Source organism: Bubalus bubalis, chromosome 4 (genome assembly GCF_019923935.1).
Source record: "Bubalus bubalis isolate 160015118507 breed Murrah chromosome 4, NDDB_SH_1, whole genome shotgun sequence".
Taxonomy (NCBI): Eukaryota; Metazoa; Chordata; class Mammalia; order Artiodactyla; family Bovidae; genus Bubalus; species Bubalus bubalis.
Window position 1 is genome coordinate 149,810,100 of NC_059160.1, and position 23,286 is coordinate 149,833,385.

At 41.3% G+C, this 23,286-nt stretch overlaps 1 protein-coding gene across 9 annotated transcripts in view; it reads left to right on the plus strand.

The window, feature by feature from the left end:
* Positions 1 to 413: 413 nt before the first annotated feature.
* Positions 414 to 23,286, plus strand: part of KAT6B (lysine acetyltransferase 6B) — a 182,803-nt gene continuing 159,930 nt past the window's right edge. The window contains exons 1-3 of one of the 9 annotated variants that reach the window (XM_025284797.3): positions 414 to 556; positions 12,187 to 12,256; positions 15,557 to 16,432. In XM_025284797.3, coding sequence (XP_025140582.3) covers positions 15,812 to 16,432 — 621 coding nt within the window. In that variant the 5' untranslated portion in view covers positions 414 to 556; positions 12,187 to 12,256; positions 15,557 to 15,811. The other 8 variants (XM_025284796.3, XM_006055859.4, XM_006055860.4 and 5 more) reach the window with 8 other exon arrangements.

Consider the following 23,286-nt stretch of genomic DNA (forward strand, 5'->3'; position numbering starts at 1 on the left):
CCCACCCCAAAACTGCCGCGACCGCCCAGGGTACAAGACCCAGCGGAGGACGAAGTTTGGGGCCCACGGCGGCGGTGCGGGGAGGGGGGGCGCTTTGGCGAGGACCGCACCTCTCAGTCCCAGCCCAGGCGGGCACACTCCCCGCCCCAAACGGCCCAGGCGTCCCCATCCTCCCGCGGACACCGGCATCCCCGCCCTCCCCCGAGGGCGGCAAGCGGAGCCCCCCAGGGCGGAGGCAGGTACCCCCGGGGCGGGGACTGGGGCGGGCGGGGTCCAGGCTGCGCCCCCGGCCGGGCCGGGCGGGCTAGCTGGCGGCGCGGGGGGAGCGGGGCTGGGCGGCGCTGCCTCGGGCTCTGTGCGCTGCAGCCCGGAGCCGAGGAGGAGGAGGAGGCGGAGGAGGAGAAGGAGGCGGCGGCGGTGGGTCCCGGGCGGGGGGAGCGCGGCGCTGCGGACCCGGGCGGCTGGCAAAGGACGAGGCGGAGGCTGAGGAAGGCAGCGGGGAGACCCGGGCTGCAGCAACAAAGAGCAGCAAACGATTGGCCGGGCTGCAGGCGAGGTTAGCCCGGGACCGGGGTGGCTGGAGGCAGCGGCGAACGGTGCACGTGCTTGCAGACACGGGCGAGTGTGGAGCCGGGGGGTGCACGCCCGGCGGGTAAGGGCTTGCTCCCCCTCGGCATGGGATGGCGAGGAGGCTGCAGCGACATCATACTGCCTGCACCCGGCCTCGGCTTGCAGGGTAGGGGTGCGTGGGGGGTAAGGATGTGAGCCAGGGGGCGGGCGAGTAGTCGCCCGGGACAGGACGGGAGAAGGTGGAGGAGGGGGCGGGATGGAACGCTCCAGGCGGCGCGCCCGTCCGCGCGCTCCACCGCAGGAGCTGGCGACTGAGAACCTCGAATTTTAACTTCGCGTGCCCGCCCGCGCGCGCCCGCCCGCGCCCACCCCTAAATCCTGCGGCCGCCGCCAGCGATCAGCTCTCACACAAACTTTAGCTGCGGGCTAGGGGGTTCGGGGTTGAGTGGGGGAGGGGAAAGGGAAAAGGCCCTCTGATTGGCATCGTGTGCAGCCAATAAGGCCAAGTACCTCTCCTGCGAGTAGACCCAATCCCTTTCTAGAGGTAGAGGGGGCGGGTAGGTGGAAGTAGAGGTTGCGTGGTGTCTGGGCGAGAGAAAAAGGGCTGGACCAATAGGTGCCCAGAAGAGGCGGGCCAGGCGGTCTGTTGATTGGTACTGGCAGTGGGCCCTCCCCCGGGGTGGTACCGGAGGGGGGGCTGATGGGTCGAGGGGTGTGCCTATGCGGAGGCGAGATGACCGGCAGGATCCTGCCCCAATGGGCTGCAGAGTGGTTAGTGTGTGGGTGATGGACAGACCCCTAGGCCAACGGGTGGCCCTAAGTGTCTGCGGTCTAGTCCAATGGAGCAGCGCTAGGGCGGGACCGTGGCTCGGGTTTAATGAGACTCCATTGGGCTGTAATCAGTGTCATGTCGGATTCATGTCAACGACAACAACAGGGGGACACAAAATGGCGGCGGCTTAGCTCCTACCCCTGGCGGCGGCGGCAGCGGTGGCGGAGGCGACGGCACCTCCTCCAGGCGGCAGCCGCGGCTTTTTTCTCAGGCAGCGGCAGCGCCCCCGGCAGGCGCTGTGGCGGTGGCGCGCGGCCAGGTCTGTCACCCACCCCGCGCGTCCCCAGGGGGAGGAGACTGGGCGGGAGGGGGGCGGGAGGGGGGAAATAGGGGGCTTGTGACGCCCCTCCCACAGGCCTCTGCGCGAGGGTCACCGCGGGGCCGCTCGGGGTCAGGCTGCCCCTGAGCGTGACGGTAGGGGGCGGGGGAAAGGGGGAGGAGGGACAGGCCCCGCCCCTCAGCGGGACCTCCAGGGCAGGGGGCGGGGCTCGAGGGTAGAGGGGCGGAGCGATATCGGGATGGGGGCGGGGTTCGGGTGGTCAGAAGGCGAGGGCTCGTAGGGGTTTTCTGAGTGGGAGGGACCTACTAGGAACGGTAGGGGGCCAGTGAGTGTCTGGGAAGTGCACTCTCAGGGAGGGGGTGGGTGTGAGGGGAAACGAGGTGTGCAAGCAGGTGCATCAGGGAGGGTGAGGAGAGTGCAGAATTGGGAGATGTGGAAGGAGGACCGAGGGGCAAGTGAAACGGTGCAGAAGGGTGAACTTGTAGATATGGGGGTTGGGGGGAGGCAGAGTAAGAATGGATTTGGGTGTGGTGGATATGGAGTAGTGTTGAGAAAGCGGTGCAGAGTAGATACTGGTTTGGAGAAAGTATTGAGGAAACGGGGGCTTAGGTACATTTACTATGGGGGGAAGGAGGTATCTGGGTGAATCGGCATGAATGGAAAGGTTTGCTAGCTTTGGGGGTGTAGAAGCTTGGAAAAAACATGGAGGGGTGGGAAACGGATATTCTTTAGAGAGTCTCCGGAAGACAGAAGAGCAAACTTAAATTCCAAGGGAGCCTACTTAGAATTTAGATGTATTCTAAATTATTAGATATATTTTGCCCCGAGGTGACCTTTGCGCAAAATATATCTAACAGAAAGTCTCTTAGGAGTCAGGGGCTTCAGGAGGTGGGAAAAGGTGACAGGTGTGAAGAAAGGGAGGTGGGACTGGGCGAATGTGATTTGGATCGAGTTGGGAAGGCATATGGGCAAAGATGTTAGTGTGGGAGACAAGGTTGTTAGAGGCTTCCCAGGTGGCTCAGTGGTAAAGAATTCACCTGTCAATGCAGGAGGGTGGGGGACAGGTTTAATCCCTGGGTCTGAAAGATCCCTTGGAGTAGGAAATGGCATCCCACTCCAGTATTCTTGCCTGGAAGGGAAATTCAATGGACAGAGGAGTTGGTGGCCTACAACCCATGGGTACGCAACTTGGCACACACTTTGGATTTCTTGGGTGTAACTTGAGCTGGAGTCAGCAAAGGGGGAACTGGGTGTCTGTCTCAGAAAGAGGCTCCTTGTGTTTGCATATTTTTGAATTTGTAAGTACTTTGGTCTGAGTGTAGGGAGTGGTTGGAGACAAAGGGCAAAGGCAGAGGAGGGGCTAGATGACAAATGTGCAAAATAGGAAAAGAGAACCAGTGAACCAAGATTTGGGTGGAGGTACCTGGAAATTCAAAGTGAAGAAGAGCATATGAACACTCCTCCATATATGGACAGGAGGTGGGAGTAGCTAATGGGAATAACTTACACCGAGATAGTGTTTGAGTTCTGTGGTACTCCAAAAAAGGTGTGTGTGTGTGTGTGTTGTATGACTGTGAGTAAAGTACATTGATTTTCTCGGATAGTCTTGAAGTGAAACACTCCATTCTTTTTTATTCATAAATTCTTCACACATTTATCAAAATGAATTTGGGCAGGATTTTTTTTTTTCCCCAGAAGGAAAGGATAATGCATTTTTCAATAAAGGATAAGATTCTTACCTGAGAACTTGAACTTAGGGTCAAAGATTGAGATGGTGAAGTGATAGTTAAAAAGAGGAGAAGATAAAGACAGAGGGAGGGTTTAACATTAAAGGAGGAACTTAGGAGAATGACTGGCTGGTGGTGATGACAGGGTCAGTTGAAATTTTGCCTACCAGTCAAGCCCAGGCCTCTTGAGTAGAGTGAATGTTACGTCATAGCTGTTACACCAAATGTTTCTCTCTCTCACTGCTTGTGCAGATAAGGTGGGAACTGTCAGATATAAGGCATCAGGGGAGGGAAAGTTAAAATAAGGTGAATATTGGAAGGTAGTTGAGGAAGTTGGATAAATAATGTACTTCAGAAACTTTCATGGACTGTTGAATACCAGTCAGAAGAAGGCTTAGCCAACTGGTACAGTTTTTTAAATGCCAGGGTTCCTAATAAGTGACTTTTCGTCTCTTAGTTCTCTACACAGTAGTTTCAGTGTTCTTGTATACAGATCCCTGTATTTGTATCAAGAGAGAGAAAAGGAATTGTTTTATGGAAGCAGGTATGTGTGAGCTACAGTGATCAGTCTTCGCCTGTAGAATAGTGAATGACTAATGAACGGGAGAAGTGTGAGCAACGGAGATTTCTTCTTGGTAGTGCTTTAATTTGCTTTTCCAGAACGCCGTTAAGCAGCTTTTCATAGGATTCCCATAATCTTCCACAATTTTTCTATCATCAGTTCTGCTCTTTTTTTTGAAAGGCTGTAATATGTCCAAGTGGCCATTTTAAAAATAATTTTATTTCTTTATTTTTATTTTTGGCTGCTCGCGGGTTTTCTGTAGTTTGTGGTTAATGGTGGCTTTTGTACGTGGGCTTCTCATTACAGTTACTTTTCTTGTTGCAGAGCACAGACTGCAGGCTGCAGGGGCTCAGCAGTTGTGGTTCCCAGGCTCTAGAGCACAGGCTCCATAGTGGCAGCATGGGAGCGTAGTTGCTATCTGGCATGTGGGATCTGCCAGGACCAGGGATCGAACCTGTGTTTCCTGCATTGGCAGGCAGACTCTCTACCACGGCCAGGAGCCACCAGGGAAGCCTCATCAGTTCCACTCTTGCTGGATATTTGAGTTGTTTCTGGTGTGGGGAAGTTGTGAACTAATGTTCCCTGCCAGCGTTCCCATGCTCATCACCTGGTATGCGTGTGCATGGTCTCTGACTGAGGTGTTCATCTGCGGATGAACTGCTGCTTCACAGGCAGCGTGAATGTTAATGCTGCTTATTCCTGTTGTCCTGGTGTTAGTTGTATAATACTCAGTCGTGTCCTACTCTGCGACCCCAGGCTCCTCCGTCCAAGAATACTGGAGTGGGTTGCCATTTCCTCCTCCAGGAATTAGTATAACACCTTTAATTCTCAGAAGTCTCTGAATTTGGATGATGATCTGTATGTTTGCCCTAGTCATGGGGTATACTTGTCTGCAACTTTACTAGGTACCAGTTTGACTATTTTCCAGAGTTGTACCAGGTTATACTTCCTCCAGTATATCTATGTATCTGTATGTATATCTGAGTTCCCTGGCTTCTTACTCTTCACCAACTTGACTTACCCTTGTTAGTTTTTCAGCTTAGCCAATCTGGTACACTTTGCCTTTACCTTATTAGCAAGGAGGTTGAACAGCTTTTCATTTATTTATTGGCTACTTGGATTTCCTCATTTGTAAAGTTCCTGTTCAAGTCTGTCCCTGCACCCCTCCCCCCTTTTGTAAATTGGTCCTTGTGTCTTTTTATAGCTATTTAGTAGTTCTTGCTCTAAATATGAAACTCTGTCCTTTGTGTGTGTTGCAATGCCTTCCTTCATTCTCTGGCTTGCCTTTTCACTCTTTGTGGTGTCTTTTAATGAACAGAACTTCTTAATTTTAATGGAGTCAAATTTAATGGTATTTTCTTTATGGTTAGTGCTTTTTGTGTCTTGTTTTAAGACTTTTCCTGCCCTCAGGTTAAGTAGATATTCTCCTATCAATTTTATCTTCTAAATCTTTACTGACCTTAAAAGATGTATGATCATGAGGAAAATACACGCTTCTTGACCCCATCCTCACCATTTCAAATCTCTTTTTGCTCTTCTTCACTTTTTTCTGTTCTCTGTCTTGAATTTTTCTTGACTGTAACTATAACTAAGGCAGGTGCTGACTTTCCCTATTGCATAGGAGAAAATGGCCATATAGACAGAAGTTCAGCTAGATGAGATTTTACAGGTCTCTAGCTGACTGCATTGCCCTTTTTCCTTTTATGAGCTAGTATTTTATTGTGTTCCTGCTATGTGTCCTCCGCCTCGGTTCTTTCATATTTGTTATCTCAGTTATTCCTCTTTACAGGTCTGCAAAACTACATTTTTCTCATTTTTACAGGTGAGAAAACTGAGACTTAGATTGACTCAGTAATCTGCCCTATATCCCACAGCTTAGGTAGCTGACAAGGTGGGGACTTGATTCCTGAACTCTCTAGATCCATCCCATCATAGCACATTGCCTTGTTGAATAAGATTTCATGAGCCTGTTTGACAGTATCCAAAACCAATGATAATAACTTTCTTTTTTTCCAATATAACATGTTTTACTTTAAGCACATATAGAGATAATTATTGTGAAACTGGACAAAACTATCAACCTCTCTGTGTGTGTTAAAGTAAGTTAAGTTAGTGAGTGGACCTTTAGAGGTCCTTGGATGGGCAGTAGAGATTCTGGAAGCCCTTGAAATTGTATGCAAATGTCTGTATGTACTTGTGTTCCTATTTAAAAATAGATCTGTAATTTTCTTGAGATTCTCAGAGAGCAGCTTTAATTTGTTTTAAGGAACTGTGTGATAAAGTTAATGCAGAATTCTGAAATGATGTGTATTTTCAAAATAATCTTTTAAATTTAAGATGTCAGATTTTTTTTCCAAATACATTGTTTTTTGCCTTTGTCATTAAAACCCAACTAAAGCTAACTTGAGGTTAGAATTGAATAGGAATTTTTAAATGTCAGGAAAAAAAGTCACTCTAAATTCAGTTGATTATTTCTTAAGTGAAAGTGCTTAGTTATGATATCATTATTACTTACTAATCAGTGTATCCTGGCTCCAAAGGCCTGATGACTTCGAATGACTTTTCATCTTGTCTCTAAAATCCTGTTTTAGAGACAGGGATCAAATTTCCTGTGAGGTTCCTGACAGTGTAATTAAAGTTTAGAGACTGAAACTATTGAGCACTTAAATTTAGGGATGACTATGCAAACGGAATTCATAGGCTTCACCAGGAGATTTGGGACGAGCCTCTACTAATTTATGATGATGATGTTGAAACTAATCTTTGCTAGGGATTATGGAAGACATAATAGTTTATTGATGGTTCAGTTATTGTTTGTTGAAGCAGATTTACACAATTATAGTTTAATGACATAACAAGGATACTGTCAACTAGGAGAGCATGACATGAAAAATTAAACTTCCAATTAATATAATATGTATTAGTTGAAATTATAATTTTCATGGTGATTTAGCCTCTTAGAAATCCTTGGAAAACATTATTAGCTTTTGAATTGAAAACTCTATGCTAATGAGTGGTGAGAAAGGACTTAGTATTATTGTAAAAAGATGGGAATTAAATATTCAATTCAACTAACATTTATGGAATGCCTACTCTGGGCTTGCTGCTGAGTTAGGCTCATAAATATAAGTTGAACAAGATTGATATTTGGGGAGATGAAACACTGATTACTTTTGTTTGTTCCTTCAGTCATCCTTCCCTTCAACGTACACTGGATGGATACCATAGCCAGAATTATTCACACGTTCAGCACATTTGTGTGTGGGGGGGTGTGTTTGTGTGTGCATGCACATACGTGCTTGCATTCCACTCTATCTTGTGTTGCTGCTCCTGTTCTGGCTTTCTGTTACTTCATCTGTCGTGTTCGCATGCCTCAGCCTGGTTTTTGTCACGTCCAACTTTATTTCTTCCTCCTAGTCAACACGTCCCCTCTCCAGGCACGCACATGGACTCAGTGTCCCTCTATTCTGACAGCTCGTTCTTGTTCTCTGCCTTCTCCTAGATTTCCCTTCATTCATTCACTGGTGCATCCATTTCACAAATAGGCATTGAACCCCTCTTACGTTCAAGTTGTGGTCCTTGGAAATCTTGGGGCATGCCACAATGAATCAAACATGAGTCCTGTTCTTCAGAATTTTGCAGTCTAGTAGGGGAGAGGAGGTAAGCAAAATACAGATTAGAAATGCCAAGTGATAAGAAAGCTAAAAGTTTCCTGTTAGACAAAGTGATGTAGGGCTTCTGAGGAGGTATCTGTGGAGAGAACAGGCAGTTCATGTAAGTTCTGCCTTTCTGGGTCCAGTTTAAGTCCCATCCGTCCAAGGGATGTTCTCCCGTCCGCACTACTGAGGAATAGTCACTAGTCACGGTTGTTTTCAGACTTTGTTCCTTCTGTATTTAGAGGAGCCCTTTCTTTGAAGTGAATATTATAGAGAAGCTCATTAAATATAGAATAGTTAAGGCAGAGATGCTTTGTTTGGTGCAGGGATTATGGTGGCCCTAGTGTGTAACCCACAAGGGCATCTGCAGGTGGTTCTGAAAGCCTAGGCACTTTCTCAGAAGAGCACCAAGGAGCCTAGTTTGAAAGCCAATGGAGAGACAGGAAAGCGTTTAGCATCTGAATTAAAATCTTTCATGACTTACTGGTCTGAGGTCTTGACAGTCAGGAATCTGTTTTTCTTTTGCAAAATGTGGGCAACAATGCTACCTTACAGGGTGGTTTTGAGGTTTACTTGATAATTATGTAATCTGTGGCTTGCCCGGTGGCTCAGTGGTAAAGAATCCACCTGCGGTGCATGAGCCTCAGGAGATAGGGGTTCAACCCCTGGGTTGGGAAGATCCTTTGGAGGAGGGCATGGCAACCCACTCCAGTATTCTTGCCTGGAGAATCCCCATGGGCAGAGGAGCCTGGCAGACTATAGTCCATGGGGTCTCAAAGAGTCTACACGACTGAAGCGACCTGACATACGTATGCACGTGATAATCTATGTAACGTGCCTGGCTCACAGTAGGTGTCAGACAGTGGTTGCTATTATTACAGTTTATTGCTCTATTTCTTAAAAAAAAAAAAATTGGTGAAATTCATATAACATAAAACCATTTTAAAGTGAACAAGTCAGTGACATTTAGTATAGTCACAGTGTTATGTGACCATGACCTCTATGCAGTTTTCAAAACACGGTCATCACTCCAAAATAAAGTCTCTTACCCCTTAAGCCTGGAGAAGGCAATGGCAGCCCACTCCAGTACTCTTGCCTGGAAAGTCCCATGGACAGAGGAGCCTGGTAGGCTACAGTCCATGGGGTCGCAAAGAGTCGGAAATGACTGAGCAACTTTACTTTACTTACCCCTTATGCCAGGCTTCCCTGGTGGCTCAGATGGTAAAGAATTTGCCTGCAGTGTGGGAGACCTGGGTTTGACACCTGGTTGGAAAGATCCCCTGGAGAAGGAGTGGCTACCCAATTCAGTATTCTTGCCTGGAGAATTCCATGGACAGAGGAGCCTGGCAGGCTACAGTCTATGGGGGTCGCAAAGAATCTGACACAACTGAGTGACTTTCACTACTTTTCACTTTTACCCATTAAGCAGTTTCTCCTCACCATCTCCCCCATCCCTGCCCACCAATCTATGTTCTGTTTCTAGCTTTATCTATTCTAGGAGTTTCTTATTAATGGGATTAAATGATATGTAACCTTTTGTGTCTGGTTTCTTTCACAACATATTTTTGAGGTTTATCTATGTTGTAGCATGTATCACTACTTCATCACTTTTTCTTTTTTTAAAGGTTTGTTTAATTTTATTTTTGGCTGTGCTACTTTTCTTCGTTGTTTCACACAGGCTTTCTCTAGTTGCAGTGAGTTGGGGCTACTCTTGGTTGCAGTGCTCAGGCTTCTCATTGCCATGGCTTCTCTTGTTGCAGAGCAGGGGCTCAAGGTCTGTGGGCTTCAGAAGTTGTGGCTCAGGGGCTCTCCAGTGCAGGTTCAGTAGTTATGGTACCTGGGCCTAGTTGTCCCTCAGCCTGTGGGATCATCCCAGACCAGGGATCGAACCTATGTCCCCTGCATTGGAAGGCAGACTGTCAACCACTGGATCACCAGGGAAGCCCCCACTGCATCATTTCTTATTATGATTGAATACTATTCTAGTGTATGGATGTACCATATTTTTTCACCCATTTATCTGTTGATGGACATTGACCCGTTTCCACTTTTTTTGGCTGTCGCGAATAGTACTGTCGTGAACATGAGTGTACTTGTGCTTATCTAAGTCCCTGTTTTCAGTTCCTTGGGGTGTGTATCTGGAAGTGAAATTGTGACCTCATACAGTAATTTTATGTTTAATTTTTTTGAAGAACTACCAAGTTGTGCTGAATTGCTTCGTATCCCCACAGCATCTACCATAGGGCTGCACACTCAGAACAGTATCTCACTAAATTTGCTGGTTGTTCTTTGATAGTGTTTATAACCTCACCTCCCAGTTCACATGTTTTGGGTCTTGAGCATTAATTTTGAGAAGTAGTTGCACGCAGGATTTGAACGTTAAACCAGTATTACTGTATGGATGAGGTCTGATGTCCCAGAAATGTGTTCACTGAATGCTCTTTGGAGCAACTGTGCTAGTAGTCTGTGCTGGGTGGTTATAGAAGAAAAGAAGTTAAGTTCCCTTCCCTGAAACAGTCTATATTCTTTTTCAGACGATATTGTTAAGATTTGTGGATCCTTACTCAGTTACATAATAGGCTATGAAAAAATCCAGGAGCCTATAAAAGTGGGAGAGCTAAAAATAACTTTTGTCAGTATGACAGAAGAGTAAACTCTACTATTAATCTTTATTTTTTTCTACCACTGCTTTTGGCTCATCTGCAATCTCATGACTCGAATGTTATGACATTGATTTTGAAACAACACACAGCCTTAGTAAAAGCTTAGAGGAGTTTCACATAGAATTTATGATGCAGGGTATTTTGACTCTTCTTATGCTGACATGAGTATTTCTGAATAGTGTTGATATTTTTATAATACTAATGAAGCCAAAAGCTCAGTGTTGGACGAAGCATTTCTCTAGATTTGTTTAGAATAGTTTGTAATGAATGATGTAAATAGTGTTTTATTAAAAACTGTATGATACAACCATATAATTTACTCATGTTACTTTGTAGTTAAAAATAGTGATTCAAAACCTTAGAAAATAGAGTAATTTAATTTTGATGTAGCATGAGTCCCCAGAATTAATTTGGAATGACTCATTCTTGGTTTTGATAGCTTTTTAGTCCAACTTTCAAGCTTTTATAGAAAAAAAGGAAAACGGCATAACGGTTTTTAGGGTCGTACTTGTGATAGCATGAGCTGTCTACCTGTGGGACTAATCCTAGGGCTTTGGAAGAGAGAAATGGTGTGGATAATTCTGAATCAGGGGAGGCAGGGGGTGCAAAGCATTTCTAACTGGCTTTTTAATGAATTATGCATTTTTTTTGGCCTTAGATTTGTCTTTCTAGTTAAATATTGCTTAGACTAAAATTAAATTGGTTTTCAATCTATTCTCTTAACATATACCAATTTACAGTGGGGCCAGTAGGATGTCAGAAACAAACCAGCCTAAGATTAAAAAATTTGTAGTGGATAATATACAAAGTGGATAATATACATGTGTTTAGTTGAGAATTGGCTACAGATAAGAGACTTATGATTTTGTTCCTTTCTTAGCTGTGTGTGTATGTTTTTAACATTGATTCAGCTTGTAGCACAGAGCTGTTGAGTTGCATCTGCTTCTGCCTAATTAACTCTGTTGGTTGGTGTCAGATGAGAGCTAATTTTGAGATTAAATTGAGGAGTAAGGTGTGTGTCTGTGGCTAGGGGAGGGGAGAAGGAGGCTCTAAGGTTGCTTGGTTTGTCTGCACGGTATCAAAGTACAGCCCTTCATAGGTTGTTTCACATTTATTTTTTGCCTCCCTGGTGGCTCAGTTGGTAAGGAATCTGCCTGCGATGCAAGAGACCACCTGCGGCGCAGGAGACTCGGTTTTGAGCCCTGGGTTGGGAAGATCCCCTGGAGAAGGAAGTGGCAATCCACTCCAGTATTCTTGCCTAGAGAATTCCATGGACAGAGGAGCCTGGCGGTCTGTGGTCCCTGGGTTTGCAAGATTCAGACACAACTTAGTGACTAACCACCACCACCTGAAATGTGTCCTGTGCTGACATATTGTGGAAACTGGTGTATCTTTCTCTTAGTTGCAGCTGTTGGCCGTATCATGATAGCTCCCAGTACTTAGATACCAGATGACCCTTGGGATAAATAGCGAATGTTGCCTGGAAAATTAATATTGACCTTTAAACAATGTTTGACTATTTTTTTTTCCATCCAGACAAAATGTTATACCTGCCTGACTACTTGAGTAATAGTAAGTTGTTTTTTTTTTTTTTTAAATGATGAAATTCTTTCTTAGTCTCTATCACAAACCTGATTTTTTAAAAATTTTTTAAAAATCCAAATTTTTTAAAATTTGGAGGACAGGTCTAGCTTTGAAGAAGCCTGAAAGTTTACTTCCTGAGGTACTTGTCGTGGGGCTTCTTGTCAAAGAGAGCTAACTTATCACCAAATAGGGTGTATCAATAAACTCACCGTGTCTGTTTGGATTGAGTAGCATGGAGATCCAGAGATGGTTGCTGAATTTAAGGGGTGTCCTAATGCCCGAATTAACATTTACATTTTTTTCTTTTGGCAGATTTGCCTGACGATCTGGACAATCTTCTTTTTTGTCATGGACTGTTAAAACACTTGGAGTTCCAATTCTGGTATTTTCCCTTTTTTTTCATTGTATTTTTCAGATGTAAAAATGTCAGTCTGGTTGAAATGTGTTGGTCATGGAGATGAACAGTTCTTTTGATTGTGGGTTAGGATTGTGGTAATAGCTTGTCATGAAGGTGTATTTTGAGTATTAGTTATGAAATGTATTTTGTTTTAATGTATGTTCATTGGCCTGTGTAACCAAAATGCCTGAAAGCAACTTTGCAATATTAGATACTTTTCTGTGACCTCTTTTCCTGCTTCCTGCAGTTGTATTTTGTGCAATCAAATTAAATTAGTTGATTCATCCTGAATAAATGATGAAAGATGAAATAATTACTTGGACACGGTGAAATGTCTTCTAATGAAATTTTGTCCCGAACCATTTTACTTTGGAAAGATCAGCTTCCTGTTCTAAACTTGCTAAAGCAGAATGATTCCTGTGTTCTGTCCTGAAAGTGGTTGCACGATGAAAGCCAGTGATTTCATTCTTAAACACACTGTGTTCCAAGTCTAACATTTTTGTCAATGATTTATGTAATGACACAAAGGGGAGTGCTTATTAGATTTGCAGATGACATAGATGACAGAAGCAGGATTCAAACCAGTTTTTAACAAGTTGGAAGATAGACTCAAACCAATAAGATGAACTGTGATAAGTGTAAAAATCTGAGCATGTATTAAATTTGTATGGGGTAGAGAATGAAAATCCTCAGCTTAACAGTTTTTTTGAAAGAATATCTGAGATTTTTGGTTGGACTGCATGCTTGGCATGTACCAGTTGTGTGGCAGTGCTGGTAAGAAAGTTTATGTAACCCTGGTATAATTGGATAATGCCTGGACTGCCAGATTTTAAGATGAGCATTAGCCTAACTAATGAGTGAGCATGAGAAGGAGGTGCTTGGAAACCTGTAATGTGTGGGCATGTTAAGGAATCGGGATATGAGTGGTCCAAGGTGGGAGTGGAGGTATAATGGGGTTTGATTGTAGTGGTTTTCAAAAGATACTTGTTTTCAAATATATGAAGGTTCATTGTGTTTTCAAATATATGAAGGAGCGTAGTATTAAAGAATTTCTTGAGTTTGTTCCAGGGGAACTAGAACTAGTGGGTGGAAGTTATGGGAAGAAAAATTTTGGCTCCTGTGAGCAGGAGATATATTACAGTTAGAGCTGTCCAACAGTGGCATGAGCTGTCTTAAGAAGTGACAAATTCTCAATCACTGCAAGTATTTTGAGACTTTGTGGCCCATCTGTTGGGGAATTGAACAAGGGATCTTTTACTGTTTAACTAGAAGTTGGATTGGATGATCTATAAGATCTCTTTAGTCTGAAGTTTCTAAATCTGAATGGAGAAAAACAGAGTGAAACTATAATATACTAATTGCAAGAAGGACAAATCCTTTTTGAAACTGCCACTTTCAAGCTAGTATAGTTCAGTGGTCCAGTTTTTTAGCAACAGAATCTTTGAAAGCAAATGTTAAATTCTTCAGTGTATCTGCTTAAATTTTTTGGAAAAACATTATTTTACCCTTTTTTAAATCTTTATTTTATTTATTTCATTTTTATTTTGTTTTTATTGTTTTACCAACTCTTTGCACCCCCATGGACTATACAGTCCATGGAATTCTCCAGGCCAGAATACTGGAGTGGGTAGCCTTTCCCTTCTCCAGGGGATCTTCCTAACCCAGGGATCGAACCCAGGTCTCCCACATTGCAGGCAGATTCTTTACCAGCTGAGCCACAAGGGAAGCTCATTGTACTCTTTGAGGTACATTAAATGTAAATAAACAATCAGAGATAACTTTATAATTTTATGAGTCGTTTTTTAGAGTGTGTAGGCATTGTATTAAGTGCAAATGATGATAGCTGTTCTATGCTGCGTATTAGATAATGTGTTCACTTAATTCTCTCAACAGTCCTGGAGGGGTATACTATTATTGCTCTACAGGTAAAGTGACAGAAACTTAAGTCGTTTACCCAGGGTTTTTCTGCTTGACATGGGTAGGGCCAGCATGTGAACTACTAGTCTTACTTGCAGAGGAAGAATAGCTGGAACAAGCAGTTGAGGCTCAGGTGAAGGCGGAATGGACTTCAGTATAGAATAAGGGCCTGTGAGCCTGGAGTCTACCACTGACTATTATCCTGTGTTCCACCTTTCCCCGAGCATCAGGTTACCCATAGAGTCATCCTGCAGATTACAAGTTATATGTGAGCACACTCTGAAAACTTCAAACTGTTTGAAAGAGTTTTAAGATGTGGATTTTATCTGTGAAGAGCAAGATTAGAGCCCAGTTCTGACTCAACTCCCAGATCAGGGTGCTTTGGCTGGTGCTCTTGGCAGGTGTTCTCAATACCAGATTGGAGATCTAGGGGATTTTTGTGTATATCGGGAGGGTCTCAGAAAGCAGTATCAGTGTCTAACTGGAATAGGATGTGTACAAATCTTGCTTGAATTGAGCAGTTTCATGAGCTAAGCAGGTAGAGACACCTAGAGGGCTCCATTATTCAAAAGGTGATGGGTTATGTTACCACATTAATTTCAGTTTTCTTCCAACCTGTGGATGAGAGAGTGTTACAGAACCTCTTCAAAGGGCTGGGGGAACTTGGTTCTGTAGCAGAGGCTCAGTGGGAAATTTTCTTATGTGCGAGACTTGAGAAATATGTAGAATGTTTAGCTGAAATAGAAGAGTCAGGACTATTGCTCTTTTTTTTTTTAAGTTTAAGATTCTTTTTACGTTTAATGTACTCCCATCAGAGTTTTTTTCCTTTTTTAGAAAAAAATATTTAATTTTTTGGCTGTGATGGGTCTTAGCTGTGGCATTTGGGATCTTTAGTTGCAGCGTGTGGTATCTAGTTCGCTGACCCGGCATCAAACCCCAGCCCCCTGCATTGGGAGCATGGAGTCTTAGCCACTGAACCACCAGGGAGATCCCCACCATCAGATTTTTGCACCATAGATTTATTTTGGTGTTGATTTTATGTTTATGGTAGATACATATCTTGAACCACTAACATGTAATTTTATTAGTTTCAATGAAGGTTATCCATTAAATATATATTGATAACTTAGATATGATCTCTTAAATGCCCCATAAACTACTCATATAAATAACAAATGAAAAATCCTAAAAGAAATTCCTTTTCAGACTGTGACCCAATTTCTGGTTGGAAAATATAATCATTGTGGCTTTGTTACATAATACCTGCTTGTCATTATTTCTGTGGACATTTTGCATCTGAAAAAGTCGTTTACTTTATTTTTAGAAGTTTCATTATTAAGAGTTTTTCCTTCTTTTTTATCTTTTTAGGTTTTGATTTCCTGGTTAAAGATGTTCTTCACCTAAATGCAGTTTTTCCTGTTGGTCAAATAAGACAACTATCAACTTTGCCTGTTCATCCTCTTTTTAATCTCTGAAGGATGGATATTTGTGAGATGTTGCTTAATATGGTCTGGAATAGTCTGCCCATTTGTTGAATTGTAAGTGACTTTTAAATGTGCAAGTTCTGTTAAATACAAGGAGAACCTCTATGGGTAACTTTTGTACTGAAGTCATTTGTCAACCATGGTAAAACTTGCAAACCCACTTTATACAGAGTGGATTCTTGAAGCTATACAGAAAATAAAAAAGCAAAAGCAAAGGCCCTCTGAAGAGAGAATCTGCCATGCCGTCAGCACTTCCCATGGATTGGATAAGAAGACAGTCTCTGAACAGCTGGAACTCAGCGTTCAGGATGGCTCAGTTCTCAAAGTCACCAACAAAGGCCTTGCCTCCTACAAGGACCCAGACAACCCTGGGCGCTTTTCATCAGTTAAACCAGGCACTTTTCCTAAGTCAACCAAGGGGTCTAGAGGATCATGCAATGATCTGCGCAACGTGGATTGGAATAAACTTCTAAGGAGAGCAATTGAAGGACTGGAGGAGCCAAATGGCTCCTCCCTGAAGAACATTGAGAAGTATCTCAGAAGTCAAAGTGATCTCACAAGCACCACCACCAACCCAGCCTTTCAGCAGCGGCTGCGACTGGGGGCCAAACGCGCAGTGAACAATGGGAGGTTACTGAAAGACGGCCCGCAGTACAGGGTCAATTACGGAGGCTTAGATGGCAAAGGGGCTCCCAAGTGCCCCAGTGCTTTCCCATCTTCACTCCCACCTGTCAGCCTTCTACCCCACGAGAAAGATCAGGTAAGTGCAGACGAAGTGTCGGTGCTTTCTAAGTATTGCCCATTTGACTTGTACGGTTTCAGTTTAGTTTTACACAGACGCAAGTTCTGAGTTAAGTGTGATAAAATCAAATGTTTTGCCTCTGAGCAGTCTTTTATATTTTAAGAGATATACATTATTTTACAATAGAAATTGCTCTCTATTGTTCTACAACGTGTTGAGGGCTTCCTCATTGGTTTGACTAAGAATTTAATGTGATGATTATGTGATTTGGTTTTTAAACTCTTAATTGCTAATCCGTGGGGGCTTGAAGGGCCCAGGATAGATAACTTTGCTCTTTACTCAAGGCAGGATCATATATTTATTTCAAAAATCCAAGAAAGGCCATTGCATGGTTTTCTCTTTTTAAATTATTACTTATGTTTTTTTTAGCTTTATGAGGTATAATTGATTTATCTTCCTCTTTATTGTTGTTTCCGAGAAGAAGAATGTTTAAGACTAATTATTTTAATACTGATGGCTTGTGCATTACTGGAACTGTTACAGTATGTGACCTAAATCCTGCCTGTTTCAATTTAAAGTCATTTATTACTTGTTCACTTTTCTCATCTGGTGCAAGTGAATGTTTATTTTGTCTCGTCTGTATCTTTCTTATAATCTTTGGTTTCTTTGGGCTTTCTGTTATTTCTAGGCTAGTTATACATTTATGGCAGATTTCTCCTAAAATTACTGCTGCAATTTAAAGTCTTGTGGTTATGTAGGGTTATCCTTTATTTTATTTCAAAGCTCTTGAAGTTACCACCCAAACTAAACCCAAAATAGAGCAGCAGCAAATTGTTTATAATGGTTTCAGCCCTCCAGTTGGTCTGTCTATCCCTTGAGGGAGTGGATGTATTGATGCCAGTTATTAATAACTTTACATCTTGTAAACTGTTAGCCATTGTTGATAGACAGGGTGGTGGTTGTATGAGCAAACTGCATTTGCAGAAGTGATAGAAGCAGTGTCAGGAAAAGCTGTGCTCCTGAGGACTTGTTTTTCCTCTTTGGATACTGTTGCCCTTGAGATAGCCCCTGCTTCCCTCCTTGCGTTAAGCTGATAGAGGCTCAGCTCTTGCAAAACTAAGTGGGGCCAGGTGATTTGCTTTTCCATGGACTAATCTAAACCCTAGCATTTATTTTTGAACTGTATTTCTATTTTATTAATTTTCCTCAACATTTGTTTTATCCTTGGGTGGTATTTGTGTTTGTGTCACCAACCCCCAGTTCTTTGTGAGAGAATGTGGGCATAAAGAAAGAAATAAGTAAGCCTATGAAATTTTCTTTTTAATAACATTTGTTTCAAGAAAATACAGCAGGTGACTTGAATCCTAATTTCTGTTTCTGACACAGCCACATTGAGCACTTCTGTTTCTCATTAAATATTTTTATAAAAGCTTATGCCATAAGGAAATTCCTTAAGGGAATGTAGAGCCATTTCTTGATGGTTTTGGATGTCTTTGTTTTAAAAATATATGCATTACTCTAAGGCATTAATATATTAAAGCTTTATAATTATCAGGTACATGGACTAATTCAGGCAGCTTTAGGCAATTTAATAGCATGTTTTAATAATTTTGTGATCCAGGGGAATATCTTAACTTGTGGTAGAGGAATCATTACAGGTTTTCCACAGTCCCTTTCTTCTCCTTCTCTTTAACCTTGCTCATCGTTATTTTTGCCATTCTTATCATATTTTTTTCATACAGCATCTATACAAAAGTATTTTTAGTCTAAGACTCCTGTCCAGAGGTGTCTAGAATTGAGAACAGAGTGATTTATTGCTTAGCATGCAAATTGTTCCTGCTCTTTCTGTGATGCTATTCTTTAAATTGTCCAGTTAGCATCATCCTATAACAAGGAATGCTGAGAAAATGTGGCCTGTAATTTTTATTTGATGAAATTGGGAATTGTATTGAGTAATCATAATCTAATTCTTAAAAGAGGACAAATAAACATAAATGAAAATCAGATCAAGTCACTTTGGCCAGAATGTACTGTATTGCTTCCATTGTATATTACAATGGCATTTTTCCTTGAAAAATGTAATAAGAACTACATTAGAATATATTGCCCTTTGAGATTACAAGGGGTAAATAGTTTAAAACCCTGTAAACTTTCCAAGTCAGTGTAATAGAAATTCTTATCCTGGGTCCATGAATGAGTTTGGGGTAGGTAAGCTAACAAATCCCCTTAAATAGAATGTTCGTTTGTATCCACATGTTTTCCTAGGGTCAGGGTCTGTAATTTTTATCAGATTCTCAAAGGGATCTAAAGTGTCAAAGAGCCAATGTGAACATTTTTATACTGTAGAAAATATTTTTGAGTTTGTTATACAAAAACCTATATATGTGTATGTGTGTATATATATATATACTAATTGTTACCTTTCCATTGTTTTTGCTTCAGCTGTTGAACTTGGATCTGTATGTAGACTAGTTCTCCTATAGCTTCATGTATATAGGACTTGCTCTAATATATTTGAAAGGCAAATTATCATTGTTCTTGTGCTAGAAGTCTGAAGAATTCACACTGTGGGAGGACATTTATGACATAAATGGCCACTATACAGAGATGAAGTCATTCAATCACAATTTAGCCGACCAGTATCTTTAAAGAAGCTGTTACTCTAGTTACTCTTGTTGAGCAGTTTCATTTAATTGTAAAAAAGAAAATAAAAATAGTGAAAGTAATAACATTTCTCAAGTGTTAAATGCTGGCACTATTCCAAGTGCTTTACATTTATTGCCTCATTATCACAATAACTGTGAGGGCCATAGATTATTATCCTTTTATAGATGAAAAACTGAGGCTCAAAACCTAAACAGTTTATCCAAAGTCACTTACAGAGCTGGTGAATGGTGCAGCCAAGATTCTGAGACAATCTGACTCTAGACTTCTTTACCACTGGGCTGTATACTGGTCAACAGGTGTGGCTTTCATTAACAATAAAAGTATCTCTTTCAATTCCTCAAATGCTTTGAAGCAGTTTTCCCCCCAACTAATAGATTTTTGGCATTTTAAATTTGGTAACTGCAATGAGCTTATTACAGTTTTTAAAGCAGGTACTATTTATAATATTAGCAGTATGGGAAAGCAGTAGGGAAAATAGTAAATCTGTGTCTAATTAGATTTAACATCATCATCATTCCTATGCATGACTGCTAGGAGGAATACAATGCAAGTTAAAATAGAAGGGCTCCTTCCTTTCTAAAATGTAATTGCACATCTTCTGATAGTCTAGAATTCAAATTGGATATTACCATACTGGCTCCTTAGCATAACTTCTTTGTATTTATTTAAGAAAGCTGTCTTTGGTGAGGTGATATGGAAACGAATTAAACCACTGAAGATAAGTTTATCTTTGACTTGATGAGGGAACTCCTAAAGGATAGTGTTAGAGTTTCTCATTAAAAATGGTAAAGCTCAATTAGGTCAGATTATGAGGACTTTGGAAAAGTCAAATATTCTAAGAGAGACTTTAGTTATCATTATGCATTCTGTAGCATTAAGATTCTATTTGCACATTTGGGCTTTAGCATTTTTTTTTTTTTAACTTAACAATATTGTATTGGTTTTGCCATATATCAACATGAATCCTCCGCAGGTATACACGTGTTCCCCATCCTGAACCCTCCTCCCTCCTCCCTCCCCATACCATCCCTCTGGGTCGTCCCAGTGCACCAGCCCCAAGCATCCAGTATTGTGCATCGAACCTGGACTGGTGACTCGTTTCATATATGAAATTATACATGTTTCAGTGCCATTCTCCCAAATCATCCCACCCTCTCCCTCTCCCCCAGAGTCCAAAAGACTGTTCTATACGTCAGTGTCTCTTTTGTTGTCTCGTATACAAAATTATTGTTACCATCTTTCTAAATTCCATATATATGCGGTAGTATACTGTATTGGTGTTTTTCTTTCTGGCTTACTTCACTCTGTATAATAGGCTCCAGTTTCATCCACCTCATTAGAACTGATTCAAATGTATTCTTTTTGGGCTTTAGCATTTTTATAAAATCAGTTTGGTTCAGTTTTAAACAGATTCCTCGGTATTTCACTTTATTGGTAATATCTTCCTAAAATTTATTAAGTGTCAAATCTTGGTATGTTTCTAGTGCAGTACATATTATTATAATAGGAGCTCTCATTTTTGGCAGCTGTAGTTGGAAAGGGAGACACTTCTAATATCAGATAGGGCTTTTGATGTTTTTTTCTTGAAGAAATGAAATACCTGTATTATAATACTATGAAAAAGCTTCAAACATAATTACCACACCAGTGATACTGTCAAAAAGAAAAAAAAAATGAGTTTCAGAAGGAGCACAGATGATCAGAAATGGGGCTGAGAGATAAAACTATATTAAAAAATCACTTTTTGTGCTCTTGGCCTGTTCAGTTGTTTATTCTATTTGTCCCTCACTCCTTTTAGGGAGATATTTTATTTATGGTTATTGGTTATTACTATGAAATAGTTCCTTAAATAGAAGAATTTTTTTTTTAAGGAAGTGTAATAGGGAAGAACAAATCTGACTCCATATTAGATCTGTTTCTTTTTTTTTTTTGAGTTTTCATAAACAGAAGGTTAATGTATATCCTACATCAATTTCCTGTGTTGTGTAAATGCCATAATTTAAATAACTTAATTTTTTCTTTTCTTCAGTTTTCTCCCTGCTCCCCTCCTCCCTCTCTGGGATTTTTTTCAATCGCCTGTACTTTGTGAAGGACCATTTACTAGTCCATATTGTTCTTTGATGTGGCAGGCTTCCAGAAGTTTCTCAGCTGTAGAATTGTCCATGGCTGCAGACAACTCTGGATCTTTTTGACGGAAATGTGTGTATCTTTTATCTGCTAATCATGGAGTCCAGGCGTCCTCTCCGTTGTCCTTCTCGGTCCTCCTCTGAATTGGTGTCCTTTGTACTGCAGATGTCACATTTCTCAGAGTGCTTAGCTGTGCATTCAACTGAAAGTTGGAAAAAGCCCTAAAATACACCAAAATATACTCTTCCATGTAACCTGAATTTTGGAATTTGAATGGATCAAAGTCAGTTTTGGAATGACTGAAGGCAGACAGAGAGCTGTTCTGTCGTGTGAACGACTAGGTGAATCCATATGTGCTTTCCCAGGTCAGGGAGGGAAAAGGATTGCTATGTTGTTCCTGTGTTTAAGCTTCAGAAGTTCTGCAAAATAACATGAGCTGCTTTTGTGAGCAGATAGTACTGGTTACTGAGGGGACGTTGAGAGCCCAGGAACTGTCCGAGACTAGTCAGTCAGGTCAAGGGAAGGACGGAATGAGGAACACCTGCGTCTTTCTTACTCGCAGGGGTGACAGTGTGTTCCACTTCTGAGCTTGTATCAGGTGGGCTTGTGTACACTTCTAAAGAAATACATTTCAGGTAAAATATAAACTTTAGAGGATTTTGGACTCTTAAAATGAGTGTGAAATACTTCTTTTAACTCTTTGGATCTTAGATATGTTTGATATTGTAGCTGCCTTTTCCTGACCTTGACATGATACAGAGAAGAGTGTTTTCTGATTTCCTAATGATATTTTCTTTCAAGCATTGAGGATGCTAAGGGTGTAGTTTTGTAGTTTCTTGACTACTTTTGGATGTTTTGAGCAGCTTTCAGGAATTTACTGTTGTATTCCTTATACCTATTTGGATTATAACAGCTATATTTCTTTCAGTGCTAAGAAAAATCTAGATTTTTATAGCTTTGACGTTGTTTAACAGTTAAGTGCTGTTTGCTGATTTATTCTGACTGTATCTTGGATGGCAGAGATATTTATTCATCCTTTCCTTTCAAACTTTATTTAATAAATAGTACATTTTAATGTATCTCAGAACAAAAGTTTACATTCTTTTTATGTATTTTATCTTTGTACACGGTAATATAAAAAGAATACATGTGATTGTTTTATCACTGTAATAGCAAATTTTGATTGGAAAATTCATGACTTCTGGTATTGTTTATAAACATAAACTTAATTTTTCTGGCCTATACATTAAACTACAGTTTAATGAAACTACAGTTTAATAGTTCTCTAGTTACACCAGCATTTCAAATGTGAATCAGCATACTTAAGTACTTTGATTTCTCCAATCTATTAATGTTTCTAAGTACATAAACATCAATTACTGGAGTGGGTTGCCATTGCCTTCTGCGAAACATCAATTAGCTCACTGAATTAAAGTTCGCAAATGAGTCATCCATGTAATTTGTGACATTTTGAGTTAGCAGGGCCATGAGAAAAGTGTGTGTGTGTGGGGGGGGGTTCCCTTATCTCACCGTCTTCAGGTAGTGATGGGGAGTTTATATAAGTAAAAGGAGGAGGCCTGGCGGTGAGCCTTGTGAAATGCTAGTCACTGTTATCAGGCTTATACTTTGGACTAGACTGCTTTCCCAGAGAAGTCTCTAGGAGTTGCAGACAGTATACGGTTGTTTTTCCTTTTATAAGCGAACCTTTTAATTAGCAGAGTATTAATTAGAGTGTAACTTTTTTTCCTTTGGTGAAATATAATATATTGAAAACTCTGCAAAACGGACTATACAGGCAAAATTTTAGAGTGAATGATATTAAACTGTGAGGCTGGTTTCTTCAAAGATACAAAATAAATACTAATCAGTGGTCTAAGCAAAATCCAGGAAGGATTTGTGTTAATTTGACAAGTGGGTTTAGAATTCTTTAGCCATTATTTTTTAGAAACCAGCTTTGTTCATACATCCTTTCTGTAATTTGCTTCACTTTTGATCTTTGATAAAACCAGCTGCAATTTTGTTTCATTAACAAACTTAACTGGTTAACAGATGTTTGTTTTGGCTTGATTGTGTCTTTT